Consider the following 19,009-nt stretch of genomic DNA (forward strand, 5'->3'; position numbering starts at 1 on the left):
CAGTCTACAGGGATGGGTGAGGATACAGAAGGAGAGGGTAGAGCAGGTCATGCTGTGGTTCAGTAGACCGAGGATCATTGCAGGCTGTAGGCTTGTCGGAACAGGTGGGTCTTCAGGTTCTTCTGGAAGGTTTCCGTTGATGGTGAGAGTCTGATGTGTTGTGGCAGAGAGTTCCAGAGTATGGGGGAAGCACGGGAGAAGTCTTGTATGCGCTTGTGGGAAGAGATAAGGGGGGAGTAGAGAAGGAGATCTTGAGATGATCGAAGGTTGCGTGCGGGTAGGTACCTAGAGACCATGTCACAGATGTATGAAAGGTAATGACTGCCCATGGGGCCTTTGTTAGACCCCCATCCTAACATGCGTGTAGTCATAACTGACCTGGGGGCCTTTGTTAGACCCCAGACCAACATGCATGTAGTCATGACTGACCTCGGGGGGGGCTTGTTAGACCCCATCCTAACATGCATGTAGTCATGACTACCTGGGGGCCTTTGATAGACCCCATCCTAACGTGTGTAGTCATGACTGACCTGGGGGCCTTTGTTAGACCCCAGCCTAACATGCATGTAGTCATGACTGACCACCTAGGTTTAGCAGCCACATTGTCCACAGTGTCTAGATGCCAACGGTGCTGATGTAGTTGTGATACCTGGTCTTCCCAGTTACCCCTAGTGTATAGTGACAGTGGATTACAAGGTTTTGCATTGCCACTAGTACCAGCAGACTAGTAAAGAAGTCAACTGAGAGCTGGTTAATAAACAGAGGTTCAAAGTGAACTGCCCAAGGCTGTAGAATACATAATCATTCAGCGGCAGGCAAGAGTGCTTTCAGACTTTGTCCTTCACCACGTTCATTAGTCTTGTGGGGGCTTACAGCAGAAAATGGATTTCGGGAGTATGCACCGACAGGTCATTGTAGATTGCGTCAGGGTGTCCACTTCCTGTAGGCGTAACATGATGCAAGACAAAGCACAAATGACTCCATCATACTCAATGGTCTCATCAGCACATACGCCTGGATCTCATTTTGCAGGGTGATCAGATATAATCCCAGATGGGACCACTGAACGTGGAGAAGAACGCAGTGTGAAATGGTCCTAAGAGGCTAATGTGCACCAACACACCGGGCTTCTGGAACCTGAGATGCGCCACTGATAGGCAGCCTTGGGACAACTACTAATCTTGTCACTTGTATTACTTTAGATAACTCTTCCCCACTGTAATTAGATCTGCTCAGGTTTTGCTTACTTGGTTCAGTTTTAGATTATTATATTACATGACTAACACTAATAACTATTGAGTATGTTCTACTAAACATGATGATTATTATTGGAAGGGATTGGCAACAATATACAGCACTGTGCAAACATTTTAGGCAGGTGTGGGAAAAAAATATGGCAAAGAATGCTTCCAAAAATAGAAGTGTTCGCAGTTTATTTCAGTAAATTAACAAAATGCAAAATGAATGAGCAAAAGAGAAATCTAAAATAAAAATAGGTGCAATCTGTTTTTTGCCTTCAAAACAGCATCAATTCTTTTGAAGGAACTTGAGAGGGAGGTTCTTCCAAACATCCTAAAGAACCAACTTCAGTGGATGTAGGCTTGTGCAAAGCCTTCCTAGACAGACTCAATGATGATGAAATCATGGCTCTGTGGGAGCTATATCATCATTTATCTGTCTGTATTTCTCAGCATTGAGGACACCAAGAAAACGGGCAATATTGAGGACCGTAGACGTAGTGGTTGGACAATAAAACTTAGAGCAGCAAATGAAAGACACATCATGTTTACTTCCACTTGAAATCATACAGTGTTTACAAGTGCCATCAGCTCAGAACTGGCAGCAACCAATGGGACTCCATTATTGTTCAAAGAACTCTTGCCAAAACTGGTCTTCTTGAAAGAATTGGAGCCAAAAAGTCATATCTTCATCATGGAAGCCAAGCCACTCATCTATGCACCAAAACATAAAAACTGGGGTGCAGAAACATGGTGGCAGGTGTTCCAGACTGCGGAGTCAAAATGTGAAATATTTGGCTGTAACAGATGGAAGATTGTCACCGAAGGGCTGGAGAGTGGTACAATACCAAGTGTCTGCAGGCAACATGGAAGCATGGTGGAGGAAGCTGGAAAGTTTGGGGATGCACTTCAACAAATGGAGTTTGATATATGGGCACAATTAACAATGTCCTCAATGCTGAGAAATAAAGGCAGATACTCATCATGTAATACCATAGGGGAGTCGTCTGATTGTCTCCAAATTTAAGTTGGAGGAGTATAACGACACCAAATATACAGTGAATGTCATAAAAAAAAAATCTGGAGAGTAAAGAAGAACAAGGAAACCGAGAAGAGATGATCTCAGCATCATTACGTCTGTCTGGGATTACATGAATAAACAGAAGGATTTACGTAAGAGACATCCACAGATCTGAGGACAATGTTTGTAGCAACCTCCCTGACGAGCGCCTTCAAAACCTGTACACACAAATGTATCTTGAGGAATTCATGCAGTTCTGAAGGAAAAGGGCGGTCATACCAAATATTCACCTGATTTATATTTCCCTTCTGTTCATTCACTTTGCATTTTGTTCATTGATAAAATAAACAATTACCATTTTTGCCACATCTGCCCAAAACTTTTGCACAGTACTGCAGATGCAGAAACTTACTGGATGATGGGATCTTAAATGGAAGATGTGAGGAGACACCACAGCGACAGCAAAGAATCGCAAGAATACGAAGCTGCTGACTGCCGAGTATTGAACATGGCGGTCATCTGCAGAGAGAAGACAAGGAAAACAACAGTCACAATAGGCACGTCAGTAGATCAGACATATTTAAACCATATTATCCTAGTTCTAGCCAATACGCTTACATACCCTGCAATGCAATGTGACATCTACACTAAAGACTGAACACAAGAAAAAAAACAAAAAACAAGCAAGATAGTGAAATGTCTATCAAATACAGATATGACGTCAGACACAACTGAAGACGAAGGGATGCTTATACAATAGTGAGAGCTTCAGTATTTAACAAAGGCGCCCAGGACAGTGATCCTTAGTCTAAGCCATCAATATCAGATCGGTGGGGTCACAAACCCAGCACCCTCCAGGATCAGTGGTTTGCAGCTCCCACAGTGACAACGGGAAACACAGTTCTGCACCATGTCTAGTGGCCACCCTGGGGTAGCTGCAGCACACGAGAGCGGCCACTACCCTGTGTGTGGAGCTTTCGCAGCTCTGTACACCAAGCGCATCTGGGTGCAGAGGGTGCCAGCTGTCATCCCCCAATCTGAAATGATCCGAGAAATACCAGAAATAGCTGACTACAGCGCCCCCACCAGTCAGATCCCCAGCATTCAGCAAGTTATCCTCTATGCCATATTACATGCCTCTGGCTTGCACAGTAGACTCCTCTATTATACCAAGAAGCATGAAGTGACAGCAATACAGGCCGGAAATGGAACAAAGAAAGTTTTCTTGTTCTCAAAGTGTTCTTGTCAGCTACACACAAAAGACCACTGTGCATAAAGCCTGCCTCTTGGAATAGAGGAGGCTCTCCTTTCTCATGTAAAGGCATCAGATCATCCTTGTATATGTATCTATCTTTCCTCTCTATAGGAGATGTTATACATGAAATAAGCCACCTTGGACAAACGAATAAACCTGCAAACTAGGGACAGCGACATGTTTATTCAGCTGCCTCCTCTGTGTAATAACTCAGCAGCAAGAAGCAGCTAAACAAGATAAAGCAGAAGATCCGAGCGCTGAACAGGATGGGATGTGCCCTAGAAACCCACCTGCTACTCCGACCTCAGCCGCAGTCTATAACCAATCCCCCAAAGCAGTGGCACATGCAAGTCTTTGACATCCCAGCATTAATAAGACATCTCTTATAATGAACTTGAGCTGGTTGTCCGGCATTATAATTTTTGGGGGCATGGGTTGTCATACATGAATGGAGGCATATCCCCTGACACCTCTGTATATCCAGAGCAGTGCCTCTAGTGGTTGACTCTGGCTCCAGTAGTGATAACTGTGCCGTCAAAAGGTCACCGGACCACAGACGCCCGAGATTGCCTGCACAGGTCAGGCGTCTGGAACACTGCGTTTCTTTGATGACTTGCTGTTCCAACCACTGGACCGCTGCAGACTATCCCAAACTTCAGTGGTCCTGGTGCATCGGACGGCAGCCTTCACCACCGCTGCAGCCTGCACTGCAATCACAATGGTGACAGCAGGTGAAAATGTTTATTGTGAAAAAGTTATGTCAACCCTGGACAACCCCTTTCAATCTTTATAGATATCTGTATAAATGCACATATCATACATAGACGTTTATACATCATCTTCTCAACTGTGCACTTGAGAATTGCTCTGAAAACAGAAGTGGACACGAATTGACCAGTGAAAACAAGTTATCCGGTAATAAGATAGGTAATAACTTGATGGTGGGTATCGGTGGGGTGCCGAGTGACGGGACCGGCACCCATTTCCAAAATGGAGACCTTGTATCCACATTAGACTGGAGCGGCAGTGCGCATGCTCGATCACTCCCTATTGAGCTGCTGGGCGCTCTGTTCGGCTTTTTTTGGCAGTCACACAGAGTGAATTTAGCTGTGGTCAGCACTCTGCTAAACCTTGTATTTGGGATAAAAGTTCCCCATTCTGCCGATCAGGGCCGGTCCTACTGCTGGGACACCCACCGTTCAGCAAGTCATCACCTACTCAGAGGATGAAGGATAACTTGCTTTCACCAGACAACCCCTTTAACCCTCTCCACTAGGTTTACTGCCTACTAGTGATGAGCGAGCGTGCTCTGATCAGGTGATATCTGACCATGCTCGGGTGTTAACCGAGTAACTTTGGTTCGCTGGAATAATATGTTCAAGTTCCCGCACTTGCGTGTCTCGCGGCTGTTTGACAGATTCAACACATGCAGGGATTGTCTAACGAACAGGAAATCCCTGCAAGTGTTGCAGCTGTCGAACAGCCATGAGACATGGCGCCGGAACTTGAACATATTATTCGAGTGCACCAAAGACACTCAGCACCCGAGCACACTCATATAACACCTTATCCCAGCACGTTCACTACTGCCTACATTATGTATTCACTTGCTATAATCCTTTCACAGCTCCTTAGAATAACCCAGCGGATCCTTACTAGGGAAATGTCTAACAGCCATGTGTCGTAGTGATGAGAACAGGTCGCACATCACGGTGGGGCAGCTCATGCTGGATTTCACTATACACGAGAACACCTTGTCCACATAATGTCTCAGATTATCCTGTAGAGAAAAAAAAACAACCGCGCATTATACATTGATCACACAGAAAAACAGCTGTCTAAAAGGTGGTTGTCCCACCAGGCGGCCCCCTGTCCGCATACACGGATATCATAAATGGGGGTGCCGCTTGTATTCCCCACTAATAACCCAGAAACCAGCGCCGTAATAGCTCTACCATACCTGCATTACACGGACCGCCAATCGTTCACTGGTCATATGTAATGCTACATTTCCTGTGTAGTGGTCACTGCTTGGGGAAAGGAACAGATAAGGGAAACTCTCCGTACCCTTCCAAAGCAAAAGCAGACATTTACATGTGGTCTATGGTAACTGAGCCAGCACCGATCATCTGCTGACTGTCAGATTAGGGCACAGGGCAGTTTTTGTTGCAGTTTTTTTTACTCAATGCCAGAAATGGATGCAGGAAAGAAATGAAATATAGACACTATTCAATTCAAATACTACTCAAAAATCCCTAATTATTATTATTATACTTTCACCAAGGCAAATCGAGCCATGCGCCATTAATGAATGGCGTCCATCACTACAACAGCAATGGAAACCGCTTGTAGTGACACATCACCCTCTGGTGGCTGACATCGTCAGTGCACCTGCTTATCTTCAACTCTGTAGCACAAGATTAATGATATGAAAAATATAGCAGCAGCTTCTAAATGGAAAACCTGGTGGATATCGTCAGCTGCACTTCACTGGTTAGTAATGGCCACTTTACAGCTGCAGATTTTCAGAAATGGCTGCGGACCAGCAGCCCAGCAAGCCTACGGGGAGGCTTCTTTAGCTCCATTTCCAGAAAGCAAGCACTGACACTATATGAGTGAACAATCCTTGGTGCAATGGTTTGTTCCCATATGGTTTCATTATGATCAGCAGCACCTCCATGTTTACACAGGATGATAAACTGCCGACATATACACAATCCATGAAAAAAAGATGTGAAAAAACATCAAACGAGAGTTTGGATACATGACTGCCGGACACATTTGTATGGAATATTGGCCGTGAACGAGCATCAGTCTGCAGAATCAGCGTCCTGCGCAAGAAAGGACCACATTAATGGCTGATTAAAGGCAGCAGCAATTTATACAATCAAGTGATCTATGCATTAATAACCTAAAGGGGAAAAATTGGTGGGGCGCAACATGAGACCACCGACGCTAGGTTGGTAGGTCATTGATGCAGCACAGGAAACCGAGACTGAACAAAATATCCAGAGCAGCAGGGGATGTATCAGGTGTACAAAAGTTCTTTTGTGGTTTTATGACCTTTTTTGACATTTCTTGGCACACTCCTTTAAGGATATGGTAAATTTTGCCAATCAAGACAAAATTCCCTTTTCCATTTTTGCATCACTGAATCCATGTGTCCTTTTTTTCCTTTTGCATTGCATCATGTTTGGTGACTGCAACCTAGATTTTGATTTATTAAGCAGAATTTAAAAAAAAAAAAAAACACAACTAAAAATAACATTGCTTTGTTTTATTACATTATTACCTGAACACTCAAATACATTGCCTGAGATGTAATTACGATGAGACTGAGTACCTTTGTTTTTTTATTAGGATGTAATAGAATTAGAATTGTGAGAATCCATTTGCTGGACTCCGGTGCATAGGCCAGGTCATTACTCTGTGACTGCTGGACGGAGGCTCTGCAAATATCACCTCCCTGAATCCCTGACTCTTCTACTGATTAGCAGATCTGGTTTGATGTCATAAGTGTGTCACAGCACAATGATGTCGCACCACACCGGCTCATCAATAGAAGAGCCGGGAATGCCTGGAGGTTAGAACAGAAGAGGGGGCATGCCTGGAGGATAGGAGAATAGAAGAGGTGGGGGATACCTGGAAGATAGGAGAACAGAAGAGGAGGGGATACCTGGAAGATTGGAGAATAGAAGAGGAGGGGATACCTGGAAGATAGGAGAATAGAAGAGGAGGGGATACCTGGAAGATAGGAGAATAGAAGAGCCAGGAATGCCTGGAGGATAGGAGAACAGAAGAGGTGGGGGATACCTGGAAGATAGGAGAACAGAAGAGGTGAGGATACCTTGAAGTCAGGAGAATAGAAGAGGAGGAGATACCTGGAGGTTAGAATAGAAGAAGGGGCATGCCTGGAGGACAGGAGAATAGAAGAGGTGGGGATAGTTGGAAGATAGGAGAACAGAAGGGGCAGGGATACCTGTAAGATAGGAGAATAGAACAGGTGGGGATATCTGGAGGTTAGGAGAATAGAAGAGGAGGAGATACCTGGAAGACAGGAGAATAGAAGAGGTGGGAATATTTGGAGGTTAGGAGAACAGAAGAATGGGGCATGCCTGGAGATTAGGAGATTATCAGCACTCCTGTCCGGCGGTCAGGTGTAATTACAAGGATGCTGGACCAGAGTTCAGCGAATTGATTCTCCCAACTCTAATGGTGGGGGCATGAAAGGAACAAGACTACAAGGAAAGCTGTACACGCACCTTGTGATTGTCGACATTGTCACCTTCCCTTAGTCGGTTGGGGTCGATCTCACAGGGTTTGGGAGAATCACATATCTAGAACAGAATAAAGGGTGAGAATGCTTATCAACATAAAGCACTATTTTTTGTAACCTAAAAACAAATATGGCGCAAAATGCCACGGGATGCAACTAAAAAAATACCTTACCTATTACTTTAGGACGGTATGGTACATGTGACTTTTTGATGATCTTACTGTTCTCTAAGCATGGTTTTACATGGCTTTTGTGTTCACACTGATTATACCTGTACAGCCTTCACAGTGGTCAGCCCACAGCTTTCCTGGCTTCTCTATACACATATGTTGGGGGTATGCGTTGGCAATGCATATATTCTGTCTGGGAGAGGGGAGTAATCTGCTGCCACACACCTCTGGTGGTGGCTTACATCCTCGAGAAACTAAAAGACTGGTACAACACCCTCTGATCTTCTTTCCCCTGTCATCATCTGATAGGGATCACATTAGACTGTTGCACAGAGGAGCTGCTTTTCAGTGCTGCTCCTCACCCCATATCATGCTCATAATCACCATGCAATGTTGTATTAGAAGCTCTGAAAACAATGAGGAGCAATGGCTCGCAATCCAACCAAAATTTTATCTCTCTTTTTTTGTATTTGTTTTTCCTTGCTTTCCTTCCAAGAGCCGTAACTAATTATTCCCCCCATCAATATAGCCCCATGACAGCTTGTTTACTGTGGAACGAGTTGTAGTCTTGAATGACACCATTCATTTCAACATATAATTTACTAAGAAACTGTATATTTAAAAAAAAAAAAAGTGGGGTGTAGTTGTGAAAAAATATGCAAATTGCTCTTTGCGCTTCGCGTTTTATAGAGTTCATTATTTCATAAAATTAATGATCCCAAAATCAGTTTTAAAAAAAAATTGTAGTGATTAAACTATTCAAAAAAATTGTAAAAAAAAAAAAAAAAAAAAAAAAGCGCTGCAATCGGGTCATTTACATTCCGACGTCAGACATTGACAGGTAGCTCAGGCACCTGAAAGGTATGGAACCGGCTCAGTTCCTGAACCCGCTACATAAAGCCGAACCCATACAGCAAGTACCAGTAGGTCCCATGTCTGGAAGGGGTTAAAGATGATAACTTTCACACCTGGGAATATCCTTTTAAATAGAGATTTTTGGGGGTCGAGAATCATTTTAATAAAAATCTATAAGAAGGCATAGACGTTTGAATCCCTGATAATTTCACGCATTACCTCATCTATAACATTCTTCAATGTTACTTTCAGATAATGGTCTCCAACAATCTTCATGGTCTCATCCATACAGCGAGTGGCCAAAGAGTTCCCCCGAAAGATCGTATTGGCTTCTCTGTAAAGCAAAGCATTACACAGATGATTATCGTGGAAGGAGTTACTACAGAGTAGTCTGTCTGTGTATATGGGCACGCACTGGGTGTCATTCAGGTCCAACTGTGCAATAGTCGTCACAAACTGAACTAATTTCTGATGGTGAAGAAGGAGCCGCACGAGAGGGAGGATGGCTTCGTTCTTGTCTCTACAGATCTCTCCCAGGATGAAGGCAGCTGAGGCAGTGATGGGCTGAAAGAAAGGCAAACCAAAGACTATCACCATAATTCTATAATCTTTGTGAACAGTATATTATGCCCTCCTCAACATTGAAGCTGCAACACAAAGAAGGAAAAGTAGTGTAATTATGGAAATTGCTGGATGGATACAGTTTTTAGTAGAATCATAGAATGGTAGAGTTGGAAGGGACCTCCTGGGCCATCTGGTCCAACCCCCTGCTCAAAGCAGGATTCGCTAAATCATCCCAGTCAGATGTCTGTCCAGCCTCTGTTTGAAGACTTCCATTGAAGGAGAACTCACCACTTCTCGTGGCAGCCTGTTCCACTCATTGATCACTCTGTCAAAAAGTTTTTTCTAATATCTAATCTGTGTCTCCTCCCATTCAGTTTCATCCCATTGCTTCTAGTCTTTCCATGTGCAAATGAGAATAAAGATGATCCTTCTACAATGTGACAGCCCTTGAGATATTTGTAGACAGCTATTAAGTCTCCTCTTCTGCAAGCTAAACATTCCCAAATCCTGCAACCTTTCCTCATAAGACAGAGTTTGCAGGCCGGTCACCATTCTGGTCGCTCTTTTCTGAACTTGCTCCAGTTTGTTGATGTCTTTTTTAAAATGTGGCGCCCAATACTGGACACAGTATTCCAGATGCGGTCTGACCAAAGAGGAGTATAGGGCAATAATGACTTCACGTGATCTAGACTGTATGCTTCTGTTAATACATCCTAGAATTGCATTTGCCTTTTTTGCTGCTGCATCACACTGTTAACTCATATTCAGTCTGTGATCTATTAGTATACCCAAGTCTCTTTCACATGTGCTGTTGCTTAGGCCTATTCCTCCCATTCTGTATATGCTTTTTTCATTTTTATTGCCCAGATGTAGTACTTTGCATTTTTCCCTGTTAAAAACCATTCTGTTAGTTGCTGCCCACTTCTCCAGTTTATTTATATCTTTTTGAATCCTCTCTCTCTCTTCTCTAGTATTAGCTATCCCTCCTAGCTTTGTGTCATCAGCAAATTTAATCAGTTTACCCTCAATTCCTTCATCTAAATCGTTGATAAAGATGTTGAACAATACAGGGCCCAGGACAGAGCCCTGTGGTACCCCACTTGAGACATTCTTCCAACTTGATGTGCAGCCATTTACGACCACTCTTTGGGTCCGATCACTAAGCCAGTTATGAATCCACCTAACAGTTGCCTTGTCCATACCATACTTAGCCATTTTTCAGTAATATGTAAAGGATGAAAAAGTATTGAATATGATCACCACGTACAAAAATCCCTGCACTTACAGCCTCGGCTGCTATCAATGAGGTTATTACTGGTTGTCTGAGCAATGTTCTACCACACTGAGTGCACTTGGAAACAAAAATCAAGATCCACTGCTGGCTGCTCTCTTTATAATTGTTGAAAAACGACGCCCCAGATCTGCTTGACTAGGCCTCTCTACTCTTCATTCCAGGTGCACTATCAGCTTAGCGTTACAGTGATTTGGGGGAATCGGTGGAACGGCCATTTCTTCAAAGTGTCCCAGAAGCCATTTTTCAATACGACAACGCGAGGCCGCATGTTGCTCATGACAATGTGAGCAGCTTAAGTGGCCAAAACTTGCTACCATGGCCTGTAGTGTCTCCAAACTTGGCCCACATCCAAGACATCATTAATCAGTAACTCAAAAAGAAGCTGCCAGCAGTGGATCTTGATCATTTTCCCATGTGCCTTCAGTGTGGCAGAACATTCATCAGACGACCATTAAAAACCTCATTGATATTAGCCAAGACGTGTAAGTGTGGGGTTTCTGCACATGGTGCTCATAGTCAATACTGAATAATGAATAAATGGAAAGGTTTTGAAAATCTTGTTTCCATTTTTTCACCATTTACATATCATTACCATGTCTATCATCCTGTGATTTCCATAACTTCTTTCCTGATGTTGCAATTTCAATGTTCAGGAGAGTATAATTTTAAACCATACAAAAAAAATTGATTGAAGTATTTATTCCAAGGAACAAATCAATAATTAAATCCACTTTCCCTCTGGTAGTTCCTCTAGTCAAGAAATCGGATGCCATCTCTGATATCAATTAATGCAGCCATAATGTACAATGGTTGCCAGGGCATCATCAAACATGTCTTTACATGCCATAGAATAGGGATAAACCTGAGCCGTGCAAAATATCTACAACTTCTCTGGTCACATGAAATAATGGTGATGTTCTACGTGTAGGTGTTCAATGACATTGGATTAGAGACACATGCCTTGATTTCACATGACCATGAGAATTACTGCATGACCAGCCTTACCAATGCAAAGATACATATTAGAGATACTGGGACATCTTATTTCACAAGAAATCATGTTTTGAAAATGCAGGTTCTCATCTTCTTATCCTGCTGACAACACTTCCAGTGATGCTCATGGCAGTAGGAGTTGTCATGGGAGTTCATGATGATCTACAAGAAGGGCAGTATGAATCAGAGATTTGCCAGAGCTTTTACATGCTCAGATGGCATGTGATCAGTGGCCAGTATCACAGTCATGGCCAGTGAATAACCGAAAGAGTAAGGTTCCAGGAAGAAGACAGAGTAGCGAAAACCAGAGGAGTGATGGATTAAAAGGGTGAGTATTGGTTATGTTATTGTTTTGTCACACTCCCTGCCTTTTCAGGGAAAAGAATGTTGCTTTACCCATGTTGCTTTACCCATGTTGGCTGGGTTTTGACCATCTAACCAATGGAAAGCTGCCATGGTTCCATTATTTGAGGTCTAAGGGGTAACATTTCTCCTTGCGGAGAGTAGATAAAACTTAGGAGAGAAAGAGCGCAATAGGGTCTTATCTGGGTAACAGATGAAATAAATTCAGGGAATCTACTCACCTTTTCCAAGATAGTTTAAAGCATGTAGATCAATGTCAGCCTGCTGCACGCCCGAGGTTCACGTCCGTGACCACAGATAAAGATCCTTTTGGATAAATTATTAGGCTTATTGTGCGCTGCTGAGACCAACATAAAGTCACCACATGAGAAACTTTTTAACTCTTTATTCCCAACGCGTTTCAAAGTGGAATATCACTTCTTCATATCACTTCTCTATGTCATCCCCTGAAGAAGAAGTGATATTCCACTTTGAAACGCGTTGGGAATAAAGAGTTAAAAAGTTTCTCATGTGGTGACTTTATCTTGGTCTCAGCAGCGCACAATAAGCCTAATAATTTATCCAAAAGGATCCTTGCGGAGAGTGACATACCAGCTCTGGCATGCCAAGGTAAGGAGGCTTATTCGCCGTGCAATGCTCCTCTGGGAAATGTAATATGCAAATTGCCTCTTCAGAGAGGGGGAGGACTTGAACTCTATAGCACCACCTGTTGGAAGCAGCAATTCTACAAGTCAATATCGACCCTTTAATGAGACTTCTGTTAGCGTGGGTGGTCAGGAGCGGGAGCTCCGAGAGTGGACCCTCTGGACCGTGGCACCGAGGGACCCCGGGCGAGCTGCCAGGTGGAACCGACCCCTATACAGGGACCGTTAGGAGCAGGCCCAGGGGTTCGAGTACCACGGTAGCCGGTACCGAGAGGGGCGGCTCAGGATGGACCGGAGTAAGACTGAGACTGGAGTAGGACGGCAGGAGCACTGAAGACAGGACTGGAGTAGGACGGCAGGAACACAAGGCAGGACTGGAGTAGGACGGCAGGAACAGTGAAGGCAGGACTGGAGTAGGACGGCAGGAACACAAGGCAGGACTGGAGTAGGACGACAGGAACACGGGTAGCAGGACTGAGAAGCTGCTGTGAGGAGCAGCCGAGACAGGAACTGCAGGAGCAGAGTGTGCACGATGGAGCGAGGCCAGAGTGTCAGGAAACACAACGATCAGGCGCCTCCCTCAGGGGGAAGCGGCCTGATATGGCCCCGTCTGGTCAGCCATTGGTCCAAATGTGCTTCCGGGTCAGGGCACAGCCGGAGCATAAGAAGCAGGAAGGAGGCGCGGCCGCGGCCTATGGCGCATGCGCATAGCATGCAGGGAAGGCATCGGTCGCGGGTCTGTCTCAGGTGACCGCCGCGGCCGTCGGGTGGAGAGAGGCTGCGGCGTGGGAGCGGAGGGCGACTGCGGCGTGGGAGCGGAGGCCGGGTGAGTATGGCGGAGCGGTGTAACAGTACCCCCTCCCCTAAGCCGCCCCCCCGGAGATTAACAAGAAACCTCTTGAGGATACGGGGAGCATTAATATTCTCCCGAGGCTCCCAGGATCTCTCCTCAGGACCAAAGCCCTTCCAATCAACGAGAAAGAAAGTCCTACCTCTAACCCTTTTCACAGCGAGGATGTCCTGCACTTCAAAAACGTTGTCGGCACCCACCGGCTGAGGACCAAGATCAAGCGAGGAATGGAAACGATTCAGCACCACAGGCTTCAGGAGAGAGACGTGAAAGGTGTTCGGGATCCGGAGCGAAGCAGGCAACCTCAATTTGTAGGCAACTTCGTTAATACGTCCCAGAATTTCAAACGGACCGATGTAGCGTGGACCCAACTTGTAGGAGGGCAGTTTTAGTCGGACGAATTTGGAGGAGAGCCAGACCTTGTCGCCAACACGATACGGAGGAGAATCCAACCTCTTTTTGTCTGCATAGTTCTTCATCTGATCAGCGGATCTCTTGAGTGATGTGTTGGTCTCAGCCCAAATCTTAGAAAATTCCGAGGACAAGGCAGTGGCCGCGGGTACCTCAGAGGCAGGGGTTATCGGAAGAGGGACACCAGGATGTCTGCCAAAAACAATGAAAAACGGAGACTTGGCCGAAGACTCACCAGCATGGTTGTTATAAGCGAACTCTGCCCAGGGGAGTAAGCTGACCCAATCGTTCTGGTGGGCGTTAGAGAAGTGGCGTAAGTATCCCGTAAGCGTCTGGTTGGTACGCTCTACTTGTCCGATGGACTGTGGATGGTAGGCCGAGGAGAAGTCGAGGGAAACGTTCATAAGCTTACAAAGCGAACGCCAGAACTTGGAGGTAAACTGAACCCCTCGGTCAGACACAATGCGTCGAGGTAGTCCATGAAGCCTGAAGACTTGATGAATGAAGATCTCGGCCAGCTCCGGCGCTGAGGGAAGACCGGGCAGAGGGATGAAGTGAGCCATCTTGGAAAAACGATCCACCACCACCAGAATGACTGAGCAGCCGCAGAGCAGGGTAGGTCGGTGATGAAATCCATGGCGATGTTCTCCCAAGGAACCGTAGGGACAGGCAACGGAAGCAACAAGCCAGACGGAGATCTCCGTGGTACCTTGTTCTTTGCACAGGATGGACAAGAAGCCACAAAATCGAGTACATCTTGGCGAAGTGAGGGCCACCAGTAGTGACGTTTGATAAGATCAAGGGTCTTCTTAGTTCCGGCATGGCCGGCCAGTTTGGAGGAGTGCCCCCATAGAAGAACCTTTTGCTTGAGATTCTCTGGCACAAGCGTCTTGCCAGGCGGAGGAGTAAGCCAGTTCACTGGAGCCACGGTGATGATCCTAGTGGGATCAATGATATGTGACGGTTCCTCCGTGGATTCGTGTGGTTGGAAGACCCTGGACAGGGCGTCGGCTTTGGAATTCTTGCTGCCGGGACGGAATCGGAGCTCGAAATCAAATCGGGCAAAAAATAAAGACCATCTGGCCTGGCGAGGGTTTAGTCTCTGGGCAGACTGGAGATAGGCCAGATTCTTGTGGTCCGAGAAGATGACAAAAGGATGGACAGCTCCTTCCAGGAGGTGGCGCCATTCCTCCAAGGCCAACTTGATGGCCAAAAGTTCCCGGTCACCGATCGAGTAGTTACACTCGGATGGAGAAAAGGCCTTCGAGAAGAAGCCACAAGGGTGCAGGCGACCGGAGGCGGTTCTCTGGGACAGCACCGCCCCGGCACCAGTCGAGGAAGCGTCCACCTCGAGTACAAAAGGTCGATCGCTCTCAGGGCGATGCAGGACCGGAGCCGTGGAGAAAGCCCGTTTTAGGGACAGAAAGGCCTCCTCTGCCTCAGGAGACCAATCCTTGGAAGTAGACCCTTTACGGGTGAGCACAGAAATGGGTCTTGTGATCGCGGAGAAGTGGGAGACAAATTGCCGGTAATAGTTGGCGAACCCGAGGAATCGTTGTATCGCCTTTAATCCGACGGGGCGAGGCCATTTGAGGATGGCAGACAACTTCTCGGGATCCATCCTTAGACCAGCGTCGGAGATAATGTATCCCAGAAATGGCAGAGAGGTCTGTTCGAAGAGACATTTCTCGATCTTTGCATACAGACGGTTCTCCTGAAGACGCAGAAGCACCAGGCGGACACTCTTTCTGTGGGACGAGAGGTCCGGCGAGAAGACGAGGATGTCGTCTAAGTACACGACCACACAGGAGTACAAGAGATCCCGGATGATCTCGTTGACGAACTCTTGAAAGACTGCAGGAGCATTGCAAAGACCGAAGGGCATGACCAGGTACTCGTAATGGCCATCTCGAGTGTTGAAAGCGGTCTTCCACTCGTCACCTGCACGGATACGGACCAGATTGTAGGCTCCTCTGAGGTCCAGCTTGGTAAAGACCCGAGCCCCTCTGAGACGGTCAAACAGTTCCGGAATGAGTGGATGAGGGTACCTGTTCTTGATGGTAATCTCATTCAAGCCCCTATAGTCAATGCATGGCCGTAGAGTCCCGTCCTTCTTTTTGACGAAGAAGAACCCGGCTCCCGCGGGCGAAGAGGATTTCCGTATAAAGCCTTTGGCGAGGTTCTCTCGGACGTACTCGGACATGGCGGTGGTCTCCACGGGAGACAGAGGGTAGATTCTGCCCCTTGGGGGGGTTGAACCAGAAACAAGTTCAATTGGGCAGTCAAACGGCCGGTGTGGAGGGAGGACCTCTGCTTCCTTCTTATCAAAAACATCGGCGTAGGAGCTGTAAGCTGGAGGAAGACCCGGGAGGTCTGGAGGTGACCGTGGAGCGGCCGCCAGGCGGACAGGAGTCAGACAGCGAGCTTGGCACGGGTGCCCCCAGCGGAGTATCTCCCCAGAAGACCAGTCGAGAACAGGCTGATGAGTCCTTAACCATGGAAGACCGAGTAGAATGGCGTGAGAGAGCTTAGGTAAAACGTAAAAGGCTATCTTCTCTCGATGTAAGGCTCCGATTTGCAATTCCACCTCTTCAGTGACCAAGGTGACGGTCACCTGTAGCGGTTTGCCATCCACGGTGGCAATCTGAATTGGGTTAGATAGAGTGACTACAGGAATTTGGTATTTGTCTACCTCTTCCGGCCGAATGAAGTTACCCGCTGAGCCCGAATCCACGTAGGCCACCTCGGAACCACGCCTCCCTCCTGAAACCAAAAGCACAGAAATCGTAAGGGGTTGAGAGGAATCATCATCATCACCTAGGAAGGCCTCTCTTACCTGACCTAGGTGGAGTCGTTTCCCTGTCTCTTAGGACAGGTGCGGATATAGTGTGACGAATGACCGCAATAGAGGCACAGACCTTGTGCCCGTCTCTCTCTCTGACGTAACTCGGCCAACCTGAGATGATCTATCTGCATGGGCTCACCCGAAGAGAGGGAAGAAGATCCGACTGAACGTGAGCTGGCCGACTGAGTGAAAGGAGAAACTGACCTGGAGGAGCGCCTGTCTCTCACTGACTCCCGAGCGCGCTCCAGGAAGCGCAGGTCAATGCGGGTAGCCAGCGAGATAAGGTCCTCTAAGGTGGACGGGGTATCTCGACCAGCGAGTTCATCCTTTATTTTACTAGAAAGACCGCGCCAGAATGCCCCCACCAAAGCTGCGTTATTCCAGCCGAGCTCAGAGGAAATAGTGCGAAAGCGAATAGCGTACTGTCCGACCGTGAGAGAGCCCTGGTGTAAGTTAAAGAGTGACTCAGTGAGAGAGGCTAACCGGCCCGGCTCATCGAAAACCTTACGAAACGTATCCAGGAAAACCGGGAGACTCGAAACGACCGGGTCGTCACGTTCCCAGAGCGGGTTTACCCAAGAAAGGGCCTCTCCCTCCAGATGGGACATGATGAAGGCCACTTTGGCCCGGTCCGAGGGATATTGCTGCGGCAGCCATTCAAAGTGGAGACTACACTGATTTAAGAACCCCCTACAGAGCTTGGGATCCCCGGTGAAACGAGGCGGCTTGGCGAGGCGGGGCGTCGGATGAGCAGCAGACGCAGGGGGAGGAGTCGGCACTGCAGCGGCAGCCCGGAGGGCCGACAAGCGACTATCAAAGGAGGCCATGTAGGACAAAATGTGGGTTTGAGTATCTTGCTGCTGGCCCAGCTCCTGTTGGAGACTGGCCAGCTGAGTGGCATTTCCAGGATCGGCCACCTGTAAGGCCGACAAACGGGTGTCCATCGACTTCATGATTGACATAATGCGCCCCTGATTCTCCCGTAGGAATAGCAACTCTTTCTGGGTAGCAGCCGTAGTACCGGCGGAGTCCATGGCCTGATCGTACTGTTAGCGTGGGTGGTCAGGAGCGGGAGCTCCGAGAGTGGACCCTCTGGACCGTGGCACCGAGGGACCCCGGGCGAGCTGCCAGGTGGAACCGACCCCTATACAGGGACCGTTAGGAGCAGGCCCAGGGGTTCGAGTACCACGGTAGCCGGTACCGAGAGGGGCGGCTCAGGATGGACCGGAGTAAGACTGAGACTGGAGTAGGACGGCAGGAGCACTGAAGACAGGACTGGAGTAGGACGGCAGGAACACAAGGCAGGACTGGAGTAGGACGGCAGGAACAGTGAAGGCAGGACTGGAGTAGGACGGCAGGAACACAAGGCAGGACTGGAGTAGGACGACAGGAACACGGGTAGCAGGACTGAGAAGCTGCTGTGAGGAGCAGCCGAGACAGGAACTGCAGGAGCAGAGTGTGCACGATGGAGCGAGGCCAGAGTGTCAGGAAACACAACGATCAGGCGCCTCCCTCAGGGGGAAGCGGCCTGATATGGCCCCGTCTGGTCAGCCATTGGTCCAAATGTGCTTCCGGGTCAGGGCACAGCCGGAGCATAAGAAGCAGGAAGGAGGCGCGGCCGCGGCCTATGGCGCATGCGCATAGCATGCAGGGAAGGCATCGGTCGCGGGTCTGTCTCAGGTGACCGCCGCGGCCGTCGGGTGGAGAGAGGCTGCGGCGTGGGAGCGGAGGGCGACTGCGGCGTGGGAGCGGAGGCCGGGTGAGTATGGCGGAGCGGTGTAACAACTTGCAATATGACTTAGGATAAAAGCCAAATCAGAATCTCAATTTGCAGACATGGTGTTTCAGGGTACTGCCCCTCATCAGCGCAAAGTACGAGAACTGATTTAGCTAGGTGAGAGGCTCTGGGCTAAGGTCTCAGGGGTTACATTTCTCCTTGCGGAGAGTGGCATACTGGCTCTAGCATGCCAAGGTAAGGAGGCTTATTTGTCATGCAATGCTCCTCTGAGAAATTTAATATGCAAATTGCCTCTTCAGAGAGGAAAAAGACTTGAACTCATACTTTGCACTGACAAGGTGAAATACCCCGAAACACTATGTCTGCAAATTGAGATTCTGATTTAGCTTTCATCCTAAGTCATACTGCAAGGGTCAATAATGACTTGTAGGATTGCTGCTTCCCACAGATGGCGCTATAGAGTTCAAGTTCTCTTCACTGAAGAGGCAATTT

General features: G+C 47.4%; 1 protein-coding gene across 5 annotated transcripts in view; it reads right to left on the reverse strand.

Annotated features, from left to right (window-relative positions):
* RASA2 (RAS p21 protein activator 2) overlaps positions 1–19,009 on the reverse strand; it is a 157,569-nt gene that overhangs the window by 33,454 nt on the left and 105,106 nt on the right. For 4 of the 5 annotated variants that reach the window (XR_012232444.1, XM_073576609.1, XM_073576607.1 and 1 more), the window contains 4 exons: positions 9,035–9,379; positions 7,777–7,851; positions 5,171–5,294; positions 2,672–2,778 (listed from right to left, as the gene is read on the reverse strand). Coding sequence is in view for 4 of the 5 variants with exons in the window: in XM_073576609.1 (XP_073432710.1) it covers positions 2,672–2,778; positions 5,171–5,294; positions 7,777–7,851; positions 9,035–9,379 (651 nt within the window). In the remaining variant the exon portion in view is untranslated. The remainder of the gene's footprint in view (positions 1–2,671; positions 2,779–5,170; positions 5,295–7,776; positions 7,852–9,034; positions 9,380–19,009) is intronic. The other variant, XM_073576608.1, reaches the window with a different exon arrangement.

Source organism: Dendrobates tinctorius, unplaced genomic scaffold (genome assembly GCF_039654945.1).
Source record: "Dendrobates tinctorius isolate UK_male_01 unplaced genomic scaffold, ASM3965494v1 ptg000049l, whole genome shotgun sequence".
Lineage (NCBI taxonomy): Eukaryota > Metazoa > Chordata > Amphibia > Anura > Dendrobatidae > Dendrobates > Dendrobates tinctorius.